The 18,268-nt window shown below is 42.3% G+C and overlaps 1 protein-coding gene and 1 long non-coding RNA gene across 4 annotated transcripts in view; one reads left to right on the top strand and one right to left on the bottom strand.

Annotated features, from left to right (window-relative positions):
- The window catches only part of mctp2a (multiple C2 domains, transmembrane 2a), a 32,926-nt gene extending 16,405 nt beyond the window's left edge, over positions 1-16,521 (bottom strand). The window contains exons 1-17 of one of the 3 annotated variants that reach the window (XM_037768041.1): positions 16,370-16,521; positions 14,812-15,819; positions 12,404-12,463; positions 12,210-12,321; positions 9,671-9,813; positions 9,490-9,566; positions 9,269-9,389; positions 9,164-9,187; positions 6,682-6,858; positions 5,841-5,971; positions 5,548-5,734; positions 5,163-5,256; positions 4,958-5,060; positions 4,767-4,869; positions 4,561-4,662; positions 4,364-4,438; positions 3,966-4,085 (exon numbers count right to left, since the gene is read on the bottom strand). In XM_037768041.1, the coding sequence (XP_037623969.1) occupies positions 3,966-4,085; positions 4,364-4,438; positions 4,561-4,662; positions 4,767-4,869; positions 4,958-5,060; positions 5,163-5,256; positions 5,548-5,734; positions 5,841-5,971; positions 6,682-6,858; positions 9,164-9,187; positions 9,269-9,389; positions 9,490-9,566; positions 9,671-9,813; positions 12,210-12,321; positions 12,404-12,463; positions 14,812-15,807 (2,625 nt within the window). In that variant the 5' untranslated portion in view covers positions 15,808-15,819; positions 16,370-16,521. The remainder of the gene's footprint in view (positions 1-3,965; positions 4,086-4,363; positions 4,439-4,560; positions 4,663-4,766; positions 4,870-4,957; positions 5,061-5,162; positions 5,257-5,547; positions 5,735-5,840; positions 5,972-6,681; positions 6,859-9,163; positions 9,188-9,268; positions 9,390-9,489; positions 9,567-9,670; positions 9,814-12,209; positions 12,322-12,403; positions 12,464-14,811; positions 15,820-16,369) is intronic. The other 2 variants (XM_037768044.1, XM_037768042.1) reach the window with 2 other exon arrangements.
- On the top strand, positions 13,209-14,556 carry LOC119487293. Its single transcript, XR_005206682.1, has 3 exons — positions 13,209-13,353; positions 13,976-13,979; positions 14,543-14,556. It is a non-coding gene; the product is annotated as an uncharacterized LOC119487293 (long non-coding RNA).
- Positions 16,522-18,268: the final 1,747 nt, after the last annotated feature.

Genomic DNA, 18,268 nt, shown 5'->3' with positions numbered 1-18,268 from the left:
TTTCAAACAGAGAGAAAACAGATGCAGAGACGAAACAAGGAGACAATTCACAGGCGTGCACACAGTCTCGCTGTTCTCACAAAGGCTCGGCCACACTGCAATGCAGTAAACCACCAAATAGGCAGATCCAAGACTCACAAAGCATCTCATTTTCAGGGACAGTGTTAACAAGAACAATTATGACAACTCTGATTATGGCTTTGATCCCGGCCGGGCTGGTGTTCTGGTTAATGGCCCCGACTGCTGCGGCTCCACTACACAGGTGGTCTCCCGAGACCTCTGGAGCCAGATCTGACCCTGTCCTGCCCTCATCTGGGGAGACGATGATTCTATCAGCCTCCCCAAAAAAAAAGTGCCCGATGCAGCTGCCAAGTGTGTTTACAGCTGCATCGCATCAAACATTCATCAAATGCCATCTTTACAGTGTGTGATGTGAGGCAATCAGCATTTCACAGGCTGTCAAATGGTGTCTAAAGCGGTTGCTACCTGGCAGTGACAAAAAGAAAACGGTTCAAATACTCACATAAGGTATACAGGTTTCTTTCTAGTCCAACTCCTGACAGATGAGGTACCTCATATGTTAAAATATTAATTCTACTTAAATACTTAAAGCGGTCTAATGACAGCAAAGCTCAAAATCAGCTTTCAAGTGTAAATGATCCCTTTTCTTTTTTCATCCATTTCATCTAAATCAAAATTGTTCTCAACTTTAAACTTCTGAAACAGATTAATTTGGCTGGCTAATACATGCTCATTTAGCTTTTTTCTTTTTTTTTTTTTTGTGGAAGAAACTTGTGTCTCTTGGTGTAATGCACAGAATGGAGGATTTCACTCCAAGTTGTTCCCACGAACGGCTCCTGTTGGGAAAAGTAACTGATCTCCTCAGCGCCTCCGTTCACGTTTCCAGCAGTGCTGTAGCTCCATCTACAGGTCCTATTCTTGTGTGCAGCAAAGAACTCTGGGTGACCCCTCTGCAGTCACTGCTGATGTATAGCACATTCATCTCGCTCAGTCTTAGTGAAAAGCACATCTAAAGGCCGTTATTTTATGAAGATTTTAGCTGTCACATTTCCTCTCTCTCAGAGAAAGGAACATGCTGTTGTCAAACTCTTGAAAAGCGCAGATCCTAGGCTCATTACTGTAGCATAAACAAGAAGAGGGGGGAAAAAAATCTAAATTTCTTGTTTGTATTTCCGTTCACTGATGAAAATGTTTATGAGGATTTGCCAGAACTTTGTTTAAATGCGTGAGAAAGATTTTTTTTCTCTTTTTGTTACATTACCTAATTAGAGAGTTTCTATTTTAAAACTGCTTCACATTGGTGGAAAATCGAAGGCGACTTCAAACGGAATGGACTTCTGCTGATGAGATTGCACAATCAAAACAAGTAACCTCCTGCACTCGCAAACAGTGACAATACTGCAAGTATTTCCATTCCTCACACACAATAACACTCAGTTGCAGCACAAAAACCAAATAAAACATCAATCTGTAAATGCTAAATTGACATGTTCCCTGGATGTGCAGCTTTCAGACTGCCACTCATGAGAGAAAAAGTTATCTTGATATGAACAAAGAAGACTTCTCAACAAAAAAAAATAAAAAATCTTCGCATTCCCATTCACTTAGTTAACGTGAACCAGAGCGGTGATCCCTCGTGCGGAATTTGAATACCACCAACAACCGCTTCATAATGCATACATGAATCTACATAAACAGGATACAAATGTAGACTGCATGCTGTGTGGAGGTCAGAAAACTGGCCTGTGGGACTGAGTGATATAATGGCTAAGTATTCCTGGTAAAGCACTACGAGAGCATCCCGCAGTCCCAGTAGAAACCACAGCAGCGGTAATGCATTACAGGATGTATATGGTGTAAAAGGGTAGGACCGGTCTGCCTGCTTGATAAATAATGTATTGTAATGTATATTAAAGCCAGACCCACCACTGCAGCGTTTCCGACCGGCATACCCTGAGAAGCCCTGCGCTGCCTGCCACGGTGGAAAAGAGCAGACACTAGTGGTATAATTATGCACATCTGAGAGGCAAGCAGAGGCCATCTGTCAATGTCTGAATCAGTTACCTTATTACCACTGCCTAAAGATATAAAGATAGGAGTGGGAGCTGCTTTCATTAAGGCACATGGTGGCATGCTGCTTTGGACAGCTCCAAACACTAACTTAATTGCAAATGATGACTTGGAGGAGGAGGAGGAGTGGCTGTACAGTGGCAACCCTTGGAGTGGGCAGGGGCACTTGTGTGGATAGCGGCATGGCTCTAGGCCTGTAATGACAGTCAGTGAAGACCTTGTTGTTGCCCTCACTGACTGAAGTTCAGAGTTTTTCCGGTTACTATCAATTGCATGCAATTTTTTACATGTGTTTTGCATGTTTCACTCTGCGTGTTACTTGTTGACAATATAATAACTCATTCAAAAGAAAGAACTTTTCACTCGTTGAACTCTCAGTCTGCTGATGAGTGGGTGATGAATACGCAGCGGCGGATTCTCTCTGTTTGGGCAACTCTCGCCGTGCACCTTCGACACTTTGACTATTTGAAGCGCACCTCGTGGCAGACAAAGGCGTACGCTGACTACTGTCTGCTTTAACAAATATCTGGTGCTGGTGTTAGTGTCTGAAAAACAGAGCGAATGAAAAAGGACAAAGCAGCTACAGTCAATGTCACAAGAATAACCATCCGCACTGGCGCAGATGAGCGCAGATGACACACACAGCTGACTAAAATAAGATTGGGAAGCACATATACTACAGTAGCAATGATGACGCTGATGAAAATAGTGAGTCTTTTTTCCTTCGTTCTAAGATCTCTATTTGTGTGCTGCACTCCTAAACAGCAGGTGGAGTAGAAGTGGAAATGAAAGATTAGAGTGTGCCACCACACACTCCCATCGCCTGCGGAGGATCTAATTATAGGTGGAAGAAGATGGCCCCATCCCGCTGACCTGTCACCTGTCAGCCTGCCTATCCTCCTGCTCTCCTGCCCATATCCCTGCCTCGGAGTCTCTCGCTATCTGCCTTCGTGGACCGCACTCTCACCCAACTGTCTCCCTCTTTCTGCGCTCCAACTTTCTTTTTCCCAGATAGTAGCCTGCCTCCCACTCTATCCTTATACAATCGCCTGCATTGTTCTCCGTCTTCCTGTCTGTGTGTCCGCCTGCCTGTCTGTGTGCCTTGCTGTTTTAAAAAGGCTGTGATACATTGAGCCCGGCCATTGCCTGGGGGGATTTGCACCTCAGGATCAGTGAGAAGGGCTTACAGAATACACCAGGTATGAATTGCATGTCATTCTGAGACAGAGCAGACAGAAGAAAGGCGCTGAAAGGAGAGTTCTTCACACACCCTGTCTGTGACCGCTTCCTCACCCTGACACGGCGCTGGCAGGGCTTTCATGGCAAGTGTACACTCTTAATCATGACATTACATGTGCTGTACTGAGGGGGATTCACAGGGTGATTTAAGATTATTTAAGCTTAGGACCTTAGATCACATACCCTCATTAAAAACAGCTAAACAGAGACATTTAAACAAGGTTCAAATCTCGGAGGCAGACTGTCACTCCTCCACCCAAGGAAGCTGAGACTGTGATCCTCCTTACACCGTCCCCCGGGCTAGGAGGCTTTGCTAAGAAGTCAGATGTACAAACGCCCAAACCCCACCCCTTCAAATACACTCTAATGTCATCAGAACTGAAGGAAAGCCAAGTGGGGTTTGATTTAAAGGATAAAGCACATCCATCACATACGCATGGGATAAAAACAGAAGGCAGACATTGTTTTTCATGGGAAAAAGACTAGCGAGGGAGAAAACGACTAAACCAAAGATTCTCCACCAACATCTAATTCACATAAAATGAAAGAGTTAAAACTGGGCTGCAGCGAAATGGGACAAAACTTGTTCGCCCCTAGGCTTAAAGAGAGTTCATTAACGTGAGGCAATGACTTACCAGAAAGGCTATTAGACTCCGTTGCGTGCTCTCCCATTGAAAACAGCTTTTAATGTACTGTAACGTGTACAGAACTGCTGTGCTGATTTTTCGAACCCGATATATATTCCGGGCAAGGACCTAATGGGAAATGATTGGAACAAAACACCGGTTAGTATCATTTGATACTGGACATAATGTTTATGACTTTGCAATGAAGTTCAATCAGCTTTACTATCCCTTATTTGCTTCGTGTGAAGCTAGATGTTTAAAGCCAATTAAACAAATTAGTTTGACTGTGTCCGATCCAAACTGCGGCCGTGTGTGGCTTTGTTGTGGCTACTTTATTATCGGGATGTGACGGGAACATACTGGCAAGCCTTTTTGTTCCATCTGCTAAAAACATCAATAGAGATAACCTTTTTGGAGAACTTTAGGTTTTCCTCCATTAATTTGGACTCCTTCGGCTGGAAGGTTCGGATACCGGCTCTGACCTGGGGACAAAGAAAGAACAAAATAAAACACTGCAGTTTAACTACTTTTTGTCTTCACGCTATATGATATGGAACATTATCACCTTTCTAACAAGCTTGAACATATTTAGTTTGATCCTTACTTTGTTATAGATCACCTCCAGCACCAGTGTGATGGTTCCCTTTGATGCACTTCCCAAGTTTTCTTTCTTCAAGAACAGACATATCTGTTGCCCATTCTGGACCTTTTAGAATAAAAAGAAAATGTGTACGTTGTATATCAGATATTAATATCTAAGACAAACTAAATCCTGTCACAGCAGTAATGTCTGATCATAAACAAACTCACAGTCAGTAAAGGAATGGCCTCTTTCCCCAAAAAGTTTGGGGCTTTGTCTCCATTTTCATCGAGGAGAGTCAACTCTATCACATCATGAATGTCCTTTATTGGGCTGTAACATAAGAATCATTCACATTCAAATATACAACACAGAATAAGACAGATGTCCTGTTTTTTTTTTCACCAGATGTCTTACTTACAATGTAAAGGCTTTGTTCCACTCCGGATTGAGGGTCTTGTAGATTGTGTGAGTTTGAAGTTTGCTGTTACCGAGCTCAACAACACAAAAAGGGTTGCTTTTTCCTGCAAATGACAAAGAAGTGTTATTATTTAATGTAAAAAAAAAAAAAAAAAGCAATGACCACGAGGACAGAAAAACAGAAGTGAATTGTTGTGACGGATTACCATTGAGGTCTGTGGCAGGAAGATCATTTGCCTTTACAACTTTGACCTGAAGGAAGCCGACCTCCCCCACACACTTGTGTGAGTTCTTTAAGCTCTGGAAAAAGAAAGAAAATTATTCAAAACATGTTATTCAAAACACCTTTTATGAGCATGGTTCATAAATGTACCACATAAAATTGCATTCTTAACACCTGGCGTGTAAAAGAATTATATTAATGTTATTGAAAATGTTCCCACCAGCGCTTCATTAAATCCATAATGACATATTTGTATTTCTTAATGAATCAGCCGACATTACTAAACTCTAAATGGCAGTAGGATGTTATACTAAATATTTGGGGACTCTCTTTTTACATGAAAATAACTAAAACAAAAAAAAACGTACAAATTTCTCCAGTACTGCGTCTCTCTCGTCAGGCTTCTCCAAGGCAGCAGTTTCGATGTCAGAGATGGAGACTCCCCAGCAGGGTCTCAGGGTGACCAGAACCACCAGTCTGCCCTTTCCTGGGTTCAACACATGAGTGTAGTGCTGCTTCTCATTCAGTGAAAGTCTCGATACGTCAATCTCAAACCTGACACACAAAAGGAAAATAGCTCAGTTGAAACATATAAGGCCAACAAGTTCTGTGGACGAGCCAATGTGAGCAAAATTAACACTACCCACCAGGAAATACTTACATCCCCCATGATTCCTCACCCTTCCTCCCTCTCTTGGAGTACACCTCCACCTGCAAGGGTTCCTGGTTATCTTCAAACTGATTGAAGTCAAACTGCTCTCTCCACTGGGGATTGGCCTGAATGCAGAGGTTCTGAGGGCAGTTGAGACACAGATTCAGCACATACAGTAACGTGGAAACACACGCTTTGACGCAATGTCAGCTTTAATGCATTATCAGAGTGAGCAGCTCCTGCATGACAGGTAGATTAAGTCTTCATTCAGTCCAACCAGAGCGAGGCAGGAGATGAGAAAGAGAGGTGTGCTCTGTGTGTGTGTGTGTGTGTGTGTGTGTCTCTCTCTATTTGTGTGTGCTTGTATGTGTACACCTCAGTAGCCACTCTGGGATTGTAAACACTGACAGCTTCCAATTAGAATCAGCTTTGTCCAACAAACAAACAAGCAGAGAGGAAAGCAGAGAGGTTTACAAAGAAATGACACGACAACACAAGACAAGTGCACCACAGAATCATCAGGGGGGAGGCCAACAAGTACAGGTAGATGAACAGGGCATGCTGGGTATGCAAATGAAGGCAATGAAGCCCAGCACCCGAGGCAGAGGGAGAAGTGAGTGGCAGCCTTGCCCAGTCTAATGAGCTGCCTCTGCCATGGCCCAGTGAGCCAAGGTGGAGGTGAGTCACTGACAGGCACCTGCTGAGAGGGAGAAGTGGGGAAGTAAGAGATAGGGGCTGGGAAGAAAGACTTGAAGTATAAAGAGCCGACATTAAAAAGACAGAGGAGCATGACTAAAGGGAGTGTAGGAGAAGTTGGAAAAGAGAAAGACTTTTAAAAAACAAGTCCAACCTTGCTCTTGTACTTCTGATCAGCGAGGCGAAAGCGGACGTAGATGTCCCCATGGCCCTGCTGCGGCAGGTCCTGACCCTCCACCAAGGCGATACCAAGCACCCCAGTCCACATCTGGTTCCTCAGCTGATTCCTCTGCGTCTCAGCTGGCCGCGGGGTTGGTGCGGCCAGGTTCTGCTGCAGGGCAAAGATACACACAGACAGTTTTTTTTCAAAAATGTGTGTGTGGACGTTCTCCCCCTCTGTTTACCTGCTCCTGCCTCAGCCTGGCACCTCATCATGTTCACAGAGTGCATGAAAGTAGGACAAAGGTCCACACTATACAGCGCATCTCTGTTGGAGCACATTACCACATCTCAACTGACAGGTAAGCCACACCATGGAGGCTCCTGGAGAGCGAGGAAGAGAGGGACGTCAGCGAGCAGCCAGATGTCCCTGGCTGTGACAGTCCCACTCATCACTGGCTCCCAGACTGAGTGTGGGGAGGCAGGACACTTGGCATACTGCACAAGAGACAGCAGGCAGCAGTGAGTAATGATGCAAACCGCACAGCTCTCTCTCATCAGCAAATTATGCATGCATGCAGTATGTATGGCCAGTTTACTGCATGTTGGCAAATTCATCCAATATTTATTTAACCAGCAAAATAACAAATAGTTTCTACTAGAGTGAATCTGTGAAACTAGCAGAGATGTTGTGCATTCGAGGCCTCTTTGGAAATCAAGGACAAGCCCAGCAAATAATCCACTTCTCCTGCCGTGTGTCACAGAGGGAGTGAGAGAGAGAGGCCTTGATATGTTTCCATGTTAGAGTTCCCGTGAGGCCATGCGGTGATAGGCCAGGGCTGTAAAAACAAACAGCAGAGGGGTTGTGTAGGGCTGACTGTAATTAAAGAGCAGGACCGTAATCTGCTCTAGCCTCTTTGATTGCCCAGCTCCTTCGACTGCCCCGGCGACGCTGCTTCAAACAGCCCCACTACAACTCCCCTGCCACTCCGGCCCCTCCTCTTCACTACGGGGTCACAACCCACATTGCCACCCAATCCGGAGGGGATCAAAGCACATCTCAGGGACCTGAATTAACATGGAATACCACAGGCACGGCCCTATAAATATCAGCCCCTTCAAAAGAGGAGGAACAGAGGGAGTGGAGGAGCGATATAAAACAGGCCTCAGCCAAGTCATCCCAAGTGTTTATCTTGGACACATTTCTATCTCAGCGGCCAATAAAACAATTCCACTTAACTGTAAGTGGCCCCTAAAGAGAATCTATTCCTGGTCCTAAAAGGGCTGTGCGATTGCTTCCATATGGTGGGACAGCATGGGGACAAGCACGATGAGCTCAGACCCAGGTCCATTTGGCTGGTACCTCAGCACTGTCCATCCACAGCTGTGATATTACATCCTAACATCTGGGTTATTGCCCGCTATGCCTGGGAATTATCAGCATTGCCGATCTTAGGCATCCCACACTGGCAACATGCCTCGAACAGCAGAGCCCCCCTCCCGCTTCTCCCATACGCCCCCCTCCTGTTTGAAACACTATCACACAGCAGAGTTTTACTCAGGCACTTGCCATTCCCTGTCTCTGTGGTGGTAACACAGAGGGAGAAAACGATGTTCTGAGAGAGGGGGAGTGGAGCTGTAAGAGCTGGGTATTCAGCACTTCCAGGATAGGTGTTAAATGCAATAAGATATTGTACGTTTGTCAAAAATGAAATGGGAAAAAAATGGCATTGTTACATTGTTAATTTAGCACTGTGATTTAGGCAGCAGAACATTGTGAAGAGTCCCATCACACATTTCTGTCTCCCTTTGAGTATCTTTAACCATCTGTAGTGGATAACCTACAATGCGTATGAAAATGGCTTCATTCCTTTGTCATCTAATTTCAAATTGAGATTGTCTACTGGACCATCAAGAGACTGAACAGTGGCAGATGTAGTGACTACATAGGTGTGAATATAAACCCACTCGCTGCAGTGTGAGTCCCAAACAGCTACCGTCCTATTTCACTCTGAATCTAATTACAGCTGCAATATATTGAAAACCACTTGAGAGGAGATGGAACTTTGTTTACTACAAAACCAAATACTGCTCTATAATATTCATCTAAGGGCTCTTTCATAACAACGTATTCAGTCAATATTATTATTTGGGTTTTGATCAGAATGTAATATTGGACCGTATTTTTTTCACAGCAAATGATACCACTGAGAATAATATGCATTGCAAAAAAGGTTCACTATAAAAACCACAAAAGAAATAGGCTGTGCTGAAACCAAGGTTACACACAAAAGCCTGAGTCCTGAGCGTACACCTCATTCTTTGTTGCACCATAGTACAGTGAGCTACTGCCCCCTAGTGCTTTAGATCAGCGTAACCGGGAGCACTGCCTTGTAAATGATCTCAGGATGGCATTCTTGATACAATTTGGAAATTATTAAGTTAAAAAATAAATGTAATGATATACAAATCCATACCTTATTCTTCTTTGGTGGCCATTTCTGTGGGGAAAAAAATACATGAATCAGTACAAAAAATTCAGGGAAGATCATCATTTATATAACTTCTTATTTCAGACATACTCTTACAGGGCTTCTTTTGATGGTGGCATCTCTAAACATTAAGCAGACGTCAACAATAATAACTCCCATGTCATCTTCTTTACTTTTTGGATCATCGAGACGCAACTCCATTTCATAGGTTCTGTGTGGAGACAGAGAGGAAATGAAGATTAAAACTGATGACCACTTATGGATATCCTTACGATAGTCTATTCCTTAAAATATTAAAATATATTCCTCACTTGTACAATTCAAGATTATTCAGGGTAATAATGTTGGAACCCATGAACTCGTCAGCGGTCCGATTTTTATCGTAGACCTGCAAAAACATTACAAACATCATCAAGATCATAAACAGAAAACGGTGTTTCATTCAGTACAAGACTGCTCTGCTGCACTTCTATTCAAACAAACAACGCCTACCCGAACTTCCACGGGGTGCTCTCTGTCTCGAAGAGGATGGGAGAAGGACTCGTTCCAACGTGGGTTCAGGCTTTTATAAACCACTTTGCTTTTATAGAACTGCTTTCCTTCAAGTTTGAACTTCACATAAGGATCACTGGTGCCTAAAATTAAATACAAAAAAAAAGAGCAAATCAGCAAGATAATGTTGTGTTGACACAAGTGGTAATCACCTTAACCACAGTGTATAAACACTGATTTACATAGCAATATATGGGGAAAGTGAATCATTAAATGCAAACTATGTTTACATCGTGTGGAACACTTTAATAATGTACACTGTGTATAAAAATACACACATGACCACACACACACACACACATACACACCCTTCCCCCATGCTGGTTGTGTGAGAGACTGAAATATGTGAGGAGGAGCTGCACCCCACACATGGCTAAAACAGAGGGATGTAACTGTTTAATTGTGAAAGAGTAGAAACACTCGCCAGCATGAGGCAACCAGAAACCAAAAATCTAGAAGCAACCAGTGTTAATCTCCCAAGCCTGTTAAGAAAGTCTGTCTGCGAGCGGGGTGGGGGTATGGGACTTCTTTGTTTCTGCAATTGCATGCAGATTGGCCAAAAAATGAAAGCCAGTCCCATGCCTTCATTTGTATAGGGGAATAAAGGGGTGCTTGAGAGAGCCTGCAGGGAGGCTTGAATCACATGACAAAGGCCCTGTGGGGATGGGCTGTCAGGCCTGTCAGCTCCCCACTCCAAATGAACATCTCGCAAAGGCAGGCAGGACCCACAGCAGCTCCACCCTGCCAGCCTGTGACAGGGAAACCTCCAGGCAACTTGACAGGAGGAGAATGTGGCAGCTAGCAAGGAGAAAAGCTCTGGCATGACTGAGAACGGTGACGATGGAAATTAATGGGAAAAAAGGGGAGAACAAAAAACCAAGGAGTGGGGGCTGGTGGCGTGGGTCCTTTCAGAATATGTAATGACAATGTATGCCATTGGTGAGCCTTTGGCACGGTGTTGATTGTTGGGCAAACAGTGGAGAGACAGGGGGCGTGTGGGGATTGCATCATCGTGGTGCCATCTTGTCAGGGAAAGTAAGGTCTCAACTAGCAGGGAGTAGGGCACTGGGCTTGGAGGGTCTTCTGCCACCAAGCAGGGAAAAAAACGGTTAAGCATCGTGCCAAGAAGGAAGTCCTTTCACTGTTTCGCTGTAAGGTGATTTCCCAAAAGCTGCAGGGGCTACAGCAACGTATAATTTTGGTTAAAACTACAGAATAGCCAAAGGGTCAACATTTTTCAATTATATAAGATTGATGTAGCTGTACAGACATATCATGATTTTCTAGTATGAAATACATTTATCAATCTAAAATAACCAGTTTTAACTTCTTTTTTTTTTACTTTGAGTGAAACTGATTATGTAAGTCCCAAAAATTGCCAAAACAAATTGTCAGTAAATAGCCACATTTACAGTATTACTGTAAGACCACACATGAATTTTCTCATGTTGTAGTTCCTCTTCTGGCCACCTGAGGTTGCTGCTTTCCCAAAGCAAACTCTACAGAGCCTCAGGGAGGCCTCAAGATGAGTGGAAATTTGTATTTCACAAGTCTCTTGTCTCACTGTCTTTCTCTCTCACAGATCAATATCATTGTAATTAATTCTCAAAAGATCATCCAGTTATGAAAATCTGCTCATCCAAATGTGTTAAAATCTGGTTCATGCTTGATTCTACACCTGAATATGACAAATAATGCTCTACTTTAGGGTGAATACATGAATAAAATACAACTTTAACGCTCCTATATAAAACCATATTCATTTCCAACATCAAACCTTAAGACTCAAAATCATTTAAAAGAAAAACTGTTGTGACCTGTAATATTGTAAATACATGATCATTTGTGATTTGTGACATGATAACTCTGGCTTTTTAAGGAATAATTATGACAATTTGACAGAAGAATCAACAACCATTACACCTGAAATACCATTCAAAATCTCAGCTGTTTAAATCAGTTGCAAAACCAGTGGTATCATGTACAGATCATGTGTTCTCTTGACGTAACACGATTGTCTGACCTTTTTGTCATACTGGTCTGACTGCATACTTATCTAGTGTCTTATTTTCTTTGCGCACAACTCGACAAGCAACGTCATCCTCCACAGGTAAACACATACGTTAACCGTCCTTCTTCTTTATACTTAACAACACATTTTCCAGTCACAACTTCCCACTGTCTAATTGGCTCATAATCACGGCAAGATTAGCCAGATTAACCTGCAGCGTTTCATCTAGGGCTCACCCTTTAACTGTAGCCACACACCAACACACAAGGAACTGCATTCTTCTAAGAAGTACAAGAAATCTGATATGGTATCTTTTGATCTGTACTGTTCCACCCAAATGGATTCCACATTTAAAAGAACATTTTGATGTTAGCTTATCAAGATTTAGTAATTATCAGCTCAAGATCTAAGCGAGACGGCGTCTTAGTCTTACAGGTTTGTGAAAGGCCAGGACTTGTGTTGACCTACCGGAGCGCTTGTCTCTGATGACCAGGTTCCTTCCCTGCTTCAGGTTGATGTTCAGGAGGTATCTCTGGCACGGGTCAGGTATTTGGAAGTCAGGCCCTGGTATCATACCCTGCTTTGAGGAAACATTCACATTTATATGCTTCCTCATACCATATACTTGGCTTACTTCAATAGGCAGTTGAGTGACTACTCACAGAGTTTTCCAGAGGATCTTGCATATTATCGTCAAAGAAATCAAGCGGTTCACTGGACATCTACATGGAAAAAGGTTGCAATGACATTTTATGAAGCATCATAATGGCGTGAAGTTTCCTACTTACTGAAGCCGGAAGTTTGTATTTCTCCAAAACAGTTATATCTTAGATCACATAAATGGCTTCAGTTTAGTAGAGGTACCTTCTATCAGTACAGAAGCGGAGAAAACAAGCCCGTTCCACTATGGTCCTTGATCTGCAGGCCAAGCTTAAACTTGAGACCCTTATCTCTTTAAATGATTTTAAATATAGAATAAAGGAAGTGGTCACTGCTAGTTGCAGTTGCTTCAATCAAATATCAGACATATGACCAACATGCTGCCTTGTTAATGCACGGTATGATGCAATGTATTTAGTCGTACCTATTGTTGCTGCTGTGATTCTTGTTATGTGTTGGATGCTGCTATTTGACCCTTTCTTGGCTAGGTCTTACTTGTAAAAGAGGTTTTAATTTCAATGTAACTTCCTAGTTAAATAAAGGTTATATATAAACACTTCAAGCAGCAGTTAGGTAAATATGATAAAAAGTTATTTTCATAATACGGTCACTATATCCTGAAAGTAGTGAATGAGAGAGATAATCTTAAAAGAAAAACTATGTTCCTTTGTGTCCTCCTAATGGCAATTGCAAGATTTCAATGTGTCCAAAGGAAAACAATTATAAGTTACTGCAACTTGAGTTGAGTTGACGGAAATAAGGATTCAAAGTTGTTACAATATGAAATTATAAATTACTGCAACTTGAGTTGAGTTAACGGAAATGAGAATTGAAAGTTGAGCAAACTCAAAAGCAAAACTTAAAATGTTATGTTTAATTGCCCAACTTAAAACTCTGCTGAAGTTTGTTACTTTACAATTTTGAGTTCTGCTAGCTTTTTTTTTTTTTTACAGTGCAATCAGAGCCGAGGAGTCTCTACAGCAGCTGTTAATCACTGCTCGCGGAATTTCTGAGGATCAACCAAACTGTCAAACTCAGCAGCGCTGATCAAATATGAATCAAATGAAATCAAATGAACTCAAATGTGTTCAAAAAACATATTTTAGTGTATTGTTTGGCTGTAAAATGAGGAAGTTGGTGACCCGGCCACCATGTTGAAAACAGTCGAGCCAAAACCAAGCACCGCCCACCAGCCGGAGCAAACTTTCTCATTTTACAGCTAAAGAGTACACTAAAATACTCATTACAGTAACAGAATATTGATTCATATTTGATCAGCACTGCCTAGTTTGACAGTTTGATCGGAGTTCATGAGTTTCGCGAGCAGTGATCGACAGCTGCTTTAGAGTCTCCTCGCCTCTGATTGGTTGTTTTTGTTCAGGTGCGGGGAAATCTTGCGAATGCCATTAGGAGCACTAGGAGGAAACAGAGGAACATTATTTTTTTCACAGATTATCTGGCTCATACTCTACTGTCAGGAAATAGTGAGTGTTTCATAAAAATAACTTTTTATAATATTTGCTCAAAGTTACATACTGCAGCTTTAATATATACAGTCAAGCTGAGATGTCTAGGTGTGTGTACCACTTTAATTAAAAAAAAAAATGGTTTATGTGTACGCTCTTTGTTTATCCATTTCAGAACATACTTTAAATATTTGTCATGACAATAGATAATAGCTTTTAGGGACACAAGTAATGTGACTACAGTTTGTAAATAGTGCCAACAGCAGTTAAAAGTGAGATATTATCAGTCTCTGTGTACTTTTTACAGAGCTCTCGACAGCACATTGTGTCTCTAACTAGTAACACAGGTTTTCGACTGGTATCTAAGAGGCATCTAGACAAAAGAAGACACACTAGTCTATTAGTTTCAGCAATACCCAAGGTGCTGTATAAAGTCAAATCCCAAGTGGTCACTCACTTTACATTTAACACCAAACATGGGAGGGATGTTTTTGATATGTAGCACCAGAGGACTATGTTTATATGTCAGTGCTACAGGGATACAGTGTAATAAACCCACAAGCCTAAACTCAGGTTTAGAAAAGGAATGTCGATTTCATGCCATTCACCATACTAGAGGCTGAGGACTCTTAGAATAACAGCTGAAGTGGGTACAAAACCAAACCACACTATTAGAAAGTGAAATAAAAGCATGCAAATGTGACCGATGTGAGAATACATTACATGTTACTGACTAGAGCACTAGAGCTTGCATACTTTTATTTAATTCCTTTGAGATTAACACTTTCATTTAGGTTTCTACAACACTAGAGGTTTTAAATTACTGTATATGCACAGGACTGGACTAGTTTGGATTTCCATCTGTTTGATTTATCACCGTGAAAGGATACCACTACTTTGACATGCATTATACATGTAGTTAAATACGCTTGTATAAAACCAACCTCCTCTGTTTCTTCCAGGGCCTCCTCATCCTGGGCTTCTTCTAGCAGAGCCTCTTCTATGGTGAAGTCTCTGATCAAATAGGGGGAGACTTCTCGGTCGTGTTCCTCCAAGTCTGTCGTCCAGGGCATGTTGACTCGCTCCTCAGTAGGACTTCCACCGCCAGAGTCCAGAGAGGTGCCATCTGCACTCTCCAAAGGAGTACTCAGGGTATCTAATATCAGAGACATCGAATCTGCAGGAGTAGTTGCTCTGGTTCTTGGCGGAGTTCCTTTTTCAGATGCTGCCTTTTTATACTCAAATGATGGGTTCTTCTTTAGTGCGTAAGTGTTCATTTGGTCTCCCAGTGAGCTTGCTCTGAGCAATACTGCAGCAACAGCACCTGAAGACACTCGGTCTCCTGAGGCTTCTCCACCAGAGAGACTCACTCTCTCTCCAAGGTCTGGTCTTGGTGGAAGTGCGCTGGTAAAAACAGATCTTGGTGCAGGAATAGGGTCGAAAGTGAATTTAGGTATATTCCCCCTCGGTTTTTTATCTACTTGTGCATACAAGCCTTCTCGAGTCACCCTGTTCTGGGAGCGTGAATTCATCATATCCTCAATTTCCTCATAAAGTCCCACTGGTGCACTCATTCTATTGAGAGCAACATCTGTGCGATCCTTGAGACCTTTGAGTCTACTTTCTGGGGCTGACTCGTTCAGTTTGTCTGTGTAAAGTGAACCATTAGCGATAGAGCCACTTGTAATAGAATCAGAATCACTCTGACCAGGAGAGTGGCCAAAGTAGATGGCATCATTGGGAGTGGATGACAAGTGGTCCACGCTGTCTGTAGAATCCGCTTCACCTGGCAACAACCTTAAGTCTGGCACAGAAATACTGCGCCGATGGCCCAGGTTCCTTCCCTTCTTGGCAAGGGCCTTCTTCCCTGGCTTCTTCAGGTTGAGCAACTTCGTCTTCAGACGTAAGTTCTCCAAGAAGTTCTTTTTCTTCGCCTCCATGTTGAGTGATAACTTTAAAAAAAAAAAAAAACTGTGAGATCAAGATCAATTGTGTTCCTTGCATACAGGCCTAGTGTCCTGATATAAACTACATGAGCCAAATGTAAAATGTACTAGAGGTGGCCAGTGATTAACGTCATAAACACATTTTCAAAAACATATTTCCTATTGTGTCCTGCATTCCAGTTGACACTTTGACTCGAATACAATTTTATAAAGGCAATCTATTACTGTACAGTAGGTCAAGTACAGTGGCAGATTAAGCGCTTTGGAGGATTTTTCACCATACACAGACAATAGTAAAGACATCTCTATTGTTTATCTGCCATCTGAATCTATTTAACCTGCCTTAATAAAACACAAGCAAACGCCCACCTATAACTACATTAAATCAGCTAAACCAAATGTAGGTGGCAGGCTACATAATCATAGAATAATCTTACCATTAGCGCTAAGCCTAATACAAATTTCTGAATAAACTACTTCACCTAAATTATTCTACATGGCATTACCTCATAGATTATTCCAGTATAATTCAGACAACGAAAACATGATGCTATACCTGTCCAGTTAACCTCAGCCGAACAGCTCCAAAGAGCACCGAATCATTGTCCACCGAGAGCCCTAGTAAATTTCCAGAGAGGCGGCTCAACCATTCTAACTATGATGACAAAGAGGAAGAGTTTCGAGCAACACATTATGTAGTTCGTGCCCTTTCCTGCTTCAAGACAACTTTAAAGGCAGGTGATTGGTGGAGAGGCAAAACTGGTTGAAACTAGCCATACCAGTTCCACAAGGTGAGTTTCAACGACTATGAGAATGTGTCAAGTGTTGAGTCATATCCAAGTTTTTGTAATGGATGGAGCTACAGTATGACTTCAGTTATGTGGGATAAGAAAAGAAATATGTGACAACAAATAGTGGGTTACATTAGAACACAGAGCTTAAATGCACACCGAAGCACCGACGCTATGATGAAACAGTCCAGCTCACAGTACAGCAAGTTTAACAGCCTGTTCATTGCCTGTTTGTTTGTTGTTGATTTGAATACTTATTTGCATTTGTGAGGCTATTTGTCTGTTTTAAGACTTGCATGCATTGCACTTCCTCCACTATGCGTTCTCTTATAGCTCCAAGTATTTGAGGAAAAATACATAATTCCATAATCTGTCCTAATTCTGCAATACAACTGTCCTTCTTGTCCGTCCAAAACGGTCCCAAAATACTGCTGATGGATTCTACAACATGACTGAGGCATATGAAATGTTGGCTATCTGTTCGTCTTATCTCATGTCTGATCTTCAGCACGGATCTGGCAGTCGGTGGCTGCCTTGTCATACCAAACTCCATTTCTCTCACACAGCCCCATATTTGTTTACAGTGGAACATGGTTTAGCCTAAGCTCGTCAAAAGTGAGCATTTGTGTTTGCAAAGTATAAACTATAGCTTTCTGTCCACACATCGAAGCTAATGCAACAGACCCACTGGTGTTCACTCTCTCCCTCCTTGTCTGTGCCTAACAGTGGAGACTATATGACAACAGATGTGTTTGAGTCTGGACTGAGTCTTGTTCAATATTTGCTGATGTCTTAAGGAGATCAGGCCCACATGAAAGAACCCCAACTTGGCTCCCAGTTGAAAGGCAGGACTGGGGATCTGAACAGGGCAAGCCCCTATGGCAGGTGGCCTGTCGCCCTCCTTCTCACACAACTCAAACAGCCCCAAAACCCTGCTTGGTTACTCTACACATGCACACTGGACCAGATCCAGCCTGCAGCACAGCTGGTCTGATGGACAGCAAGCCAAGAACATGCACTTGGGGACAAATCTACTGAGTGATGCACATACAAGGCCTTCGCACTGAAAACAACCATGAACGATTGAGGTTGTCAATTACACAGCTGACCTAAAAACCCCTGTTTGTCTCGCAATGTTTTATGTTTTGCTACTCAAATTAATTTAGTTAAAATGTTTATTTACAGGCTACATAACAGTAGCGATACCACGATGAAGATAATTCAAATAAAGGCCAGCATAAGTACTAAAATGTACTTTTAAACCGAAAAGTAGAGTGAAGCTACCTAGGGATAAATAACGCTCCAAAGTTGGGCTAAATGTTGGCGAGGAAAAACTGGCATGGTCATTTTCAAAGGGGTCCTTTGACCTCTGACCTCAAGATATGTGGATGAAAATGGCTTCTAAGGGTACCCACGAGTCTCCCCTTTACAGACATGCACATTTTATGATAATCACATACAGTTTGGGGCAAAAACCATGCAGTTCTTTGCATACAGTATAAATGTGTTATTTTCGCATTTAATGAAATTTGACCTCACTGTATAAAATGACCTGTGGTGACCTCTAGGATAATCACAGCATCATGAAACTTTACAACATCAAACTACAGACCTAGAGCATTCAGAGGATAGATGGCTTTCCTAGGTAGATTGACAATAAGGGG

This window comes from Sebastes umbrosus, chromosome 4 (genome assembly GCF_015220745.1).
Source record: "Sebastes umbrosus isolate fSebUmb1 chromosome 4, fSebUmb1.pri, whole genome shotgun sequence".
Lineage (NCBI taxonomy): Eukaryota > Metazoa > Chordata > Actinopteri > Perciformes > Sebastidae > Sebastes > Sebastes umbrosus.
This window is presented reverse-complemented; position numbering and strand designations above follow the sequence as displayed.